The sequence below is a fragment of the Cynoglossus semilaevis genome, chromosome 20 (assembly GCF_000523025.1).
Source record: "Cynoglossus semilaevis isolate Cse_v1.0 chromosome 20, Cse_v1.0, whole genome shotgun sequence".
NCBI classification, from domain to species: Eukaryota; Metazoa; Chordata; class Actinopteri; order Pleuronectiformes; family Cynoglossidae; genus Cynoglossus; species Cynoglossus semilaevis.
In genome coordinates this window covers 5,375,027-5,384,829 of record NC_024326.1, presented here as the reverse complement: position 1 = coordinate 5,384,829, position 9,803 = coordinate 5,375,027, and the positions used below count along the sequence as shown (strand labels likewise).

Here is a 9,803-nt window from a genome sequence, read left to right as displayed (position 1 = left end):
TGAGGAGCAATTGTCCCGAAAAAAACCAGCAGAGAGAAGAAGGTAAAAAATAATTCACTTTTTAATATAAAATACATTTATAAATTCGGCAGCATTTTTGACCTCTCCACATTTTTATTGATCCAAGAGGAGAAAAAAACAAACAAACATCACGGACAACAAATATAAAAGTAATGATCCGTTTGGTTTGTAGGAGAAACAGCAATAATGACATGAAAAGAGAGGTTCTTAGCTTTAGCTATAGCTTCAGTTTCAACAGCAAAAATGTGGCTTTCATCAATTTTAACATTGTTGGCTTCAGTCCTTCCAACAAAACTACAGCAGCTTCATATAGTCAGAGGACACGTGGACAAACCCACTCTGGGACAACATTAGAACAGTTGAACAGTCTAGCTCAGAAGCAGATAGATGGAGCGTTCGTGTGAACTAAGTTAAATGACATTTAAAAGTCATGCATAAAGGCTAAAATGCATTTTGTATTGGTGAGGTGAAAAATGGTGATGATAACTGGCTTTTTGAACTCATTGTTTTTATTATTGGAAACAGACACTTGAAAGCTTAGAACTGACTTTTTTTTTTTCTTTGATTTCTCTCCAGCTCCGAAATAGGACTGAACACCGACTGAGTCATGGCCTCCAGGAAGTACACAGTAAGTGGACAAAAAACTGATTTCTACAAGTGTAAGAAAACCAAAACGAAAGATAGAAAGATCTTCTTACTTTAGTCAATTAAAGTTAATTTAGTCAGATGTACTTATGTAATATTCAGAAATATATATATGAATCACAATGGGTGATTCATGTTGTGCAAGTCCAGTGGAAGCTTCAGTGACTGTCTGAAGGCACCACCCAAAAGGCATAGAAGCAGCATCGCGTCCAACGGGCAGCTTGCGGTTTCTGTCACCGTCTGTAAATAAAATCATTAGATTAGATTAGATTATTGAAAAGTATTTTTAACCCTTTTTTACATTGAGGCCTAATTTATTTTAAGACAAAGTGAACTTGGACCCATTAAGTACAATATACTGTATTTGACTTGGTGGGCCACACATGCGTTGTATAGGTAAGTGACCTTATAGGTGACCTCACTCAGAAGTCTCCTATAAGGTATATGTATCTTATATATATATATAAGGTACCTTATATATATATAAAAGGTGCATGTACCTTATATATATATATATAAGGTACACATGTACCTTATAGGTGACCTATAAGGTACATGTACCTCATATATATATATATACATATATACACATATATATAAGGTACATGTACTTTATATATATATATAAGATACATATACCTTATAGGAGACTTCTGAGTGAGGTCACCTATAAGGACACTTACCTATACAACGCATGTGTGGCCCACCAAGTCAAATACAGTATATTGTACTTAATGGGCTACCTTAAGGTACCTTACGGTAGGTAGGTACCTACCTTAAGTTAGGTACCTACCTTAAGGTAGGTACCTACCTACCGTAAGGTACCTTAAGGTAGCCCATTAAGTACAATATACTGTATTTGACTTGGTGGGCCACGCATGCGTTGTATAGGTAAGTGTCCTTATAGGTGACCTCACTCAGAAGTCTCCTATAAGGTATATGTATCTTATATATATATATAAGGCACATGTACCTTATATATTTATAAATATATAAGGTACATGTATCATATATATATATATACATATATACACATATATATAAGGTACATCTATTTGTATTATTGTATACAAATCATACTTTATAGGTGAACTTACTCAGAGGTGACTTCTAAGTGAGGTCACCTATAAGGTACATGTGTACCTTATATATATTTATAAATATATAAGGTACATGTACCTTCTATATAAGGTACCTTATATATAAGGTGCCTTATATATAAGGTACATGTGCCTTATATATATATATAAGGCACATGTACCTTATATATTTATAAATATATATAAGGTACACATGTACCTTATAGGTGACCTATAAGGTACATGTGTACCTTATATATATTTATAAATATATATAAGGTACACATGTACCTTATAGGTGACCTCACTCAGAAGTCACCTATAAGGTACATGTACCTTATAGGTGACCTATAAGGTACATGTGTACCTTATATATATTTATAAATATATAAGGTACATGTACATGACCTCTGAGTGAGTGTACCTTATATATATTTATAAATATATAAGGTACATGTACCTTATATATTTATAAATATATATAAGGTACACATGTACCTTATAGGTCACCTATAAGGTACATGTACCTTATATATAAGGCACATGTACCTTATATATTTATAAATATATAAGGTACATGTGCCTTATATATATATATAAGGTACCTTGTATATAAGGTACCTTAAGGAACCTTATATATAAGGTACTTTATATATAAGGTACTTTATATATAAGGTATATTTACCTTATATATAAGGTCCCTTAAAGTACCATATATATAAGACACATATACCTTATATATATATATATATAAGGTACACATGTACCTTATAGGTGACCTCACTTAGAAGTCACCTCTGAGTAAGTTCACCTATAAAGTATGATTTGTATACAATAATACAAATAGATGTACCTTATATATATGTGTATATATGTATATATATATATATGAGGTACATGTACCTTATAGGTGACCTATAAGGTACATGTGTACCTTATATATATTTATAAATATATAAGGTACATGTACTTTATATATAAGGTATATTTACCTTATATATAAGGTCCCTTAAAGTACCATATATATAAGACACATATACCTTATATATATATAAAAGGTGCATGTACCTTATATATAAGGTAAATATACCTTATATATAAAGTACATGTACCTTATATATAAGGCACATGTACCTTATATATTTATAAATATATAAGGTACATGTACTTTATATATATATATAAGGTACATGTACTTTATATATAAGGTACTTTATATATAAGGTATATTTACCTTATATATAAGGTCCCTTAAAGTACCATATATATAAGACACATATACCTTATATATATATATAAGATACATATACCTTATAGGAGACTTCTGAGTGAGGTCACCTATAAGGTACATGTGTACCTTATATATATTTATAAATATATAAGGTACATGTGCCTTATATATAAGGTACCTTAAGGTAGGTAGGTCCCTCCCTCCCTTAAGGTAGGTAGGTCCCTCCCTCCCTTAAGGTAGGTAGGTCCCTCCCTCCCTTAAGGTACCTACCTTAAGGTACCTTATATACAAGGTACCTTATATATATATAAAAGGTGCATGTACCTTATATATAAGGTTTCTTAAGGTACCTTATATATAAGGTACATCTATTTGTATTATTGTATACAAATCATACTTTATAGGTGAACTTACTCAGAGGTGACTTCTAAGTGAGGTCACCTATAAGGTACATGTGTACCTTATATATATTTATAAATATATAAGGTACATGTACATGACCTCTGAGTGAGTGTACCTTATATATATATACATAAGGTAAATGTACCTTGTATATATAAGGTACATGACCTCACTCAGAGGTCACCTATAAGGTATGAGTTGTATTCAATAACAGCCACTTTTGTAACTAAATGTCTACATCAATTTGTTTCCCACTAGGCCACCCAGTTTTGTACCTCTGCCTTGAGGATCCATAGTTGTCTAACATCTGAGTACTGGCCAACTCCAGGTTCCAGTCACATGTCGCCAGAAGCTGCAGACATTCTGCCCTGCTCCTCAGACCCAAACAGAACAACTGCTCCACCTGCGGAGACAAACAGAAACTAAACTTTGGCTACATCACCACCTTGAATATTGGTGCCTACTCTAAGGAAGTCCCCATTGCCAAAGAAGTTACCGATGACTAACTACAGGACTGAAGAAAAAACATCACATCAGTGCCCTCTAGTGGTGTGAAAATAAGGTACATGTAAGTTTACAGGAGTAGCAGAGTAGAGTACACAAGCCTGTGAAATTATATATTTAATATATAAGTTGCACCTGTTTTTTAATAATGTAACTCTTCTCACCTTTAGGAACTGGACAGCTCTCTGGACATTCCACTTATGCTTCCAGAGGGCAGCTTGACACTCCTCTATGGTTACACCATGAACTGCCTCCTGCACCTGAAACACAGAGAAAATGTGACATTGGAGATACATTTAATTTATTTTAAAAATGTTTGAATTGAAACATGTTTCAATAAAACAGAAGTTAAAAAATGTACGAAAATGTCTCTGTTTTGCATAATATTACCCATACATATATAAATATATATATAAATATATATACATATACATGTATATACATATATACTGTATATATATATACATGTATATACATATATACACACATATATATACATATACATGGTACATGTACCAAAATCAAAATGGTAAGGTCCAATGTTAATGTAAACAATTTTAGGAAACTGTTAAACATGATACAGTCTGATCATTTTGTCCTTAAAAAAGGTTTAGGGAGTAATTTAGAAGGAAAGCTACTGTGCCCTCTTGTGTCAGGAACAGTGTGAATTCATAGCATAAATTCACAGCCAGACATGTATGATTTTGTGTTTGCATTTTTACAATGCTTACAGTTAACAGTTTTTACAGGAAGTAGAGTGCAGAGAGTTCGATGGTTCGATTCCTAGAGAAGCCACATGCTAGATAATGTTAATGTTAACCCTCTTCTGTAAATTGCTTTGGATACAAGTGTCTGCTAAATGCATAACTGTAAATGTATAAGTGTATGTATATATATATGTATATGTGTATATATGTATATGTATATATGTGTATATATGTATATATAAGTATATATGTAGGTACATGTACCTTATATATATATATATAAGGTACATGTACCTTATATATATATATATATATATATGAGATACATGTACCTTATATATATATATATATACACATATATATGAGGTACATGTACTATATATATATGAGGTACATGTACTATATATACATATATATGAGGTACATGTACCTTATATATATATATATATATATGTATGTATATATATATGTATATATATATGAGGTACATGTACTATATATATATGTATATATATATATAAGGTACATGTATGTATATATATATATGTATATATATATGAGGTACATGTATGTATATATATATATATATAGTACATGTACCATATATATATAGTACATGTACCTCATATATATAGTACATGTACCTCATATATATATAGTACATGTACCTCATATATATATACATATATATATACATACATATATATATATATATATATATATAAGGTACATGTACCTCATATATATATAGTACATGTACCTCATATATATATATATACACACATATACATATATACTTATATATACATACATATGCATATATACACATATATCTACATATATACATATATATACATACACTTATACATTTACAGTTATGCATTTAGCAGACACTTGTATCCAAAGCAATTTACAGAAGAGGGTTAACATTAACATTATCTAGCATGTGGCTTCTCTAGGAATCGAACCATCGAACTCTCTGCACTCTACTTCCTGTAAAAACTGTTAACTGTAAGCATTGTAAAAATGCAAACACAAAATCATACATGTCTGGCTGTGAATTTATGCTATGAATTCACACTGTTCCTGCCACAAGAGGGCACAGTAGCTTTCCTTCTAAATTACTCCCTAAACCTTTTTTAAGGACAAAATGATCAGACTGTATCATGTTTAACAGTTTCCTAAAATTGTTTACATTAACATTGGACCTTACCATTTTGATTTTTTCAGCCGAGTTTTCTCCTCCATCTGTCTTGGTACAGGGGGCGCCAACCACCGCCGTTGTCAAACCATCTGAACAGACACAGAGGAAACTAAGTGATGTTTTTCTATGTCTGCTCGTGCACCATCTAAACTGTTATTGCCGGAGGATGAATTAGCCCTCAGCTCACCTGGGTAGAAAAGGCCTGGAACCTGGATGTGTCCCTGCGATGTAGGTCTGCTGCTGCTGCTACTGCTGCTGCTGCTGCTGCTGATCACCATGGGTCTGACTGTGGCAGTGTTGGCCGCCTGTTGCTGTTCCTGTCTGTCCTCCACCGACGGCAATGAAAGGCTCTCCGCCTTCCTGAGGAAGCGGTTGTAGCGATCGAGGTACGGCGGCCTCTCTGGCAGAAGGTAGTAGTGCGTGTTGCTGACTTTGCGTCCGTCACGTACGATGGGGAGTATACAGGGGCCTTTAGCAGCCGGGTCTCTCCCCTGAGACTGGATCACTTTGGGTGCAGCATATTTGGGGTCAGAGGTGAAGCTGTGAGTGGTGGCCATGAGTTTGCTCGGAGAGGTGGAGAGGTAGGTGCCGTAGGTGTGCGTGGGACTATGCACAGCAGTGTGGTTGACGGGATAGGGTCTCTGCTGAGGGGAGCCCACAATAAGGCCCATGGGACTTGGTGTCCTGGAGCCTGACTGGGACAGAGGGTCCCTTGGAGGGATCTGAGGCGGTAGGTTTTGATCTGGAGCTGAAATGTTTTCCGTGGCGTTCGCCGGCGTGGGGGACAAGGAGAGATCCCCGGACCAGCGGACAGATGTGTAGTCTCCTCTTTTAACTGGACGAGGTGGGATGGGGATCCGTGGTGGGATTTGGGGTTTGTTTTCACCGGAGGACGGGACACTTTCCCTGTCTTCCTCAGGGGTCTGAAGAGTCTGAGACGTCAGGGGACATAAAGTCAAGGTTTGCGGCGGGGTGCAAGAGCGAGCGGTGAGTCCTTTTGGTACGTTCAGTCTCCTCATGCACTCCTGCTGGAGCTCCTGGAAGATTTCCACGGACTGAGAGAAGGAAGCGGACAAACCACCGCTGCGCTTATTAGGGCGAAACAGGTTGTCCTCCAGACCTGGATCTCTGGATACGTGAGCTTCAATCTGCATCTTCGGACCAGAGTACAGGCCGGTTTCGTCTTGGTTGAAAACATCTCTGTGCTCCTTCTCCAGCCTCTGCTCCGCTCTGTTGATGGAGCTCACCTTTGGCAGAAAAGATGATCACACATTTAATTGCTATTCAAAATCAGTAAGACAAATAATGCAGGTTATATTCTGAGCAGTTATTAGTCACTTCAGTTTTTTAAATCTGGCCTACCGAACTTGTCCATATTATATAGTTAGTTAGTATTGTGATTATACTTCTGCCTTTTCCCCTGCAATACCCACGTTTACCCAATAGATGGGGTGGAAAATGATAAAAGCATTAGCCTTTAACAATAGCCTTTATGCATGACTTTTACATGTAACTTATCTTAGCTTCATCTAACTGCTCCTGACCTGGCCCCCCGAATTTTAGGACAATTACGGTCCACGAGTGAAAAAGTTTGCCTACGCCTGACCTATATACCTCATCGACCTTTCCTGGTTTTCTTCCATCCACACTCACTGCACACTACAACAGTGTTTCCCTTTCATTGCAGATAATATTAAAGTTGTTTTGAACCCATTTGTCACTCTGACTGCACTCCTCTAACTTTCTCAGTACCACAAGTTGCTCCTTAGGTTAAAAAAAAATATTATTTTTATAGCAACAAATAACCTCATACCTCCATGTCATCTTCATCTTGTGCTACGTCGTCATAGGCCGGGGGTGGAGGTAAAGGTCGTGCATCCCAGTCCACTATTGGTGTGGGGTGAAGAGGGCGTGGTAACGACTTCGATGGGCTCTGAGGAGGGGTCCGGTCCAAGATGTTTTCCGCTTCCAGGGCCAACTTCGCCAGAAAGGGGATCTGAATTTCAACAACTGGCGAAGAACAGGAGGTGGAGGGGAGAAACTCCTCCCCGAAGTCAATGAGCGATGGTTCACTGTTTTGGTTGTGGCCTGAGCTGGAAGTTGATCCTTGTTTGGAACCAGAGACCCTGACAGATGGTTTGATTTTTAAAGCCCTCATTGAACCAGTTTTCCGCAGTGATAATCTCTTCAGTCCCGCAGACGTGTGATTATCATCTTCATTTACAGGATCGTAGCAAGGTTCTGGACACACACACACATAAAAAAAAACAACACACAATTATGAATTAATTAATTGTACGTACATAGTCAGAGTGTTCATAGGATTGAGGCTGCACACCTGTGTGAAGGACATAAGGGTGACAAAATAAAGACGATGGCAGGAGCAATGGGTGACAAGCTGCTGAGAGAGACCAGACTTACTCTTGGTTAACACTGCAGCTTGAGGAGGAGGAGGAGGAGGAAGAGGAGGAAGAGGTTCCTCTGAAGACACAGTAGCAAAAAAAAAAAAACCCGCAGCAAGAGAGGAAGAAGCACAGAGGAGGAAAATTGAAGCAGTGAAGATAACAAGAACAAGAAAATAGGAAGAAGGCAATGCAAATTATTTTAAGGAAAAAGTTCAAGTTTTCTGCCTTTGATGGCAGTAAAATTGTCAAACATTTAATTGCAAAATTCATCAAACGGGCCTAATTGAAAACCCTAGGGGCAGTCGGTTATGGCCCGCAAGCCCTATGTTTGACATGCCTGGTTTAGGCCTAAGTGGCATGAATTAGTTATTTTTGCATCAACATATATTATAATTTATTTATTATTAAAAAAGGTTAGTTTGAAGTAAATTCATATTTATTTTTTGGGGGCAATTTTAACAGATTCAACTTCACACAATTAATTTAGCATTAAATAGTGTATGTGTTTAGGTTTGCTGATACTATATGGCAGTTGTTCTGAATTATTAGTCATGCGCCCTCTAGTGGACACAAACTGTTCCTGCCCTGCCTTAATTGAAATTCTATTGAAAATCTGATCATATGTATTTTCTTATCAGTACAAACCACTGTATAAGTTGCTGCCACCTAGTGACTGGTACACTTCTGTCCATCAAATAAACTGAAACCAACGGTTTTGTCAATCAATGACGTGATTGTCATGCATGTAGGTAAGTTTGTAAGTGTGCCACCTAGTGACTGGTACACTTCTGTACATCAAATAAACTGAAACCAACAGTTTTGTCAATCAATGATGTGATCGTGATGCATGTAGGTAAGTTTGTAAGTTTTTTTAAAAACGTCTTACTCACTTTTTGTACCTCCTGGCGGTTGTGGTTGTTGAGCAGAAGTTACGTCCAAACCCAGGACATCTGGAGGATTCATGGGATTGCCGAGGTACAGGCTGCAGAGAGGAAGAAGAAGGAGAAGAAAGACTTATTTTAACCAAGGTCAGTCACTGTAAAAGACCTAAGGTGTTCTAGTACCACCTACTGGTTCGAGATTAGTACTACACACCTGAAGTGAACCCCATTATCCACCAAAGTTATTTTTACTTTTTGGTTGCTTATTAAGCAAATATATGATTTGTAAAAAATCAATAAATAAAAAAACACTAATATAAATTTAAAAATCACTAACTACTAGTAAAAAAAATAAGAAAAAAAGATCGTACTCATCAATTCTGTCAGGAAACCCCCAGCAGCGGTGAGGGTTGGTTTCTCCGTGTCCCGTGTGAATAAAGCTGTTCTTCAGTGGTCGGCTGATGTCATGAGCTGACAAACCGGCTACTGACGTCACCACATTACGGGGGAACTGTCCGACTTTAGTCGTGCGCTTGTTTTGTCCTCGCCACCAGTAGTTCTCTGCCCTGGAACAAAGACATAATGCAGATGAGACAAGTCGAACAAAACATGTGAATGTCTTTATCATGATTTAAAATGTATTATATCAGAACCTATTTATATTATCATTATACTTTTTCCCGGCTATTCTTTTTCTTTCGGCTTTGTCCCTTTTTTTTTTTTT

At 36.6% G+C, this 9,803-nt stretch overlaps 1 protein-coding gene and 1 long non-coding RNA gene across 2 annotated transcripts in view; one reads left to right on the top strand and one right to left on the bottom strand.

Annotated features, from left to right (window-relative positions):
- LOC107990166 (uncharacterized) lies at positions 1-4,191 on the top strand. Its single transcript, XR_001761734.2, has 4 exons — positions 1-42; positions 598-649; positions 3,637-3,940; positions 4,053-4,191. It is a non-coding gene; the product is annotated as an uncharacterized LOC107990166 (long non-coding RNA).
- Positions 44-9,803, bottom strand: part of tnk2b (tyrosine kinase, non-receptor, 2b) — a 26,111-nt gene continuing 16,351 nt past the window's right edge. Inside the window, 8 exon segments of the mRNA XM_025066060.1 lie at positions 44-906; positions 3,654-3,781; positions 4,047-4,142; positions 5,803-5,916; positions 5,919-7,040; positions 7,607-8,034; positions 9,089-9,180; positions 9,451-9,645. Of these exon segments, the coding sequence (XP_024921828.1) occupies positions 900-906; positions 3,654-3,781; positions 4,047-4,142; positions 5,803-5,916; positions 5,919-7,040; positions 7,607-8,034; positions 9,089-9,180; positions 9,451-9,645 (2,182 nt within the window). The 3' untranslated portion in view covers positions 44-899.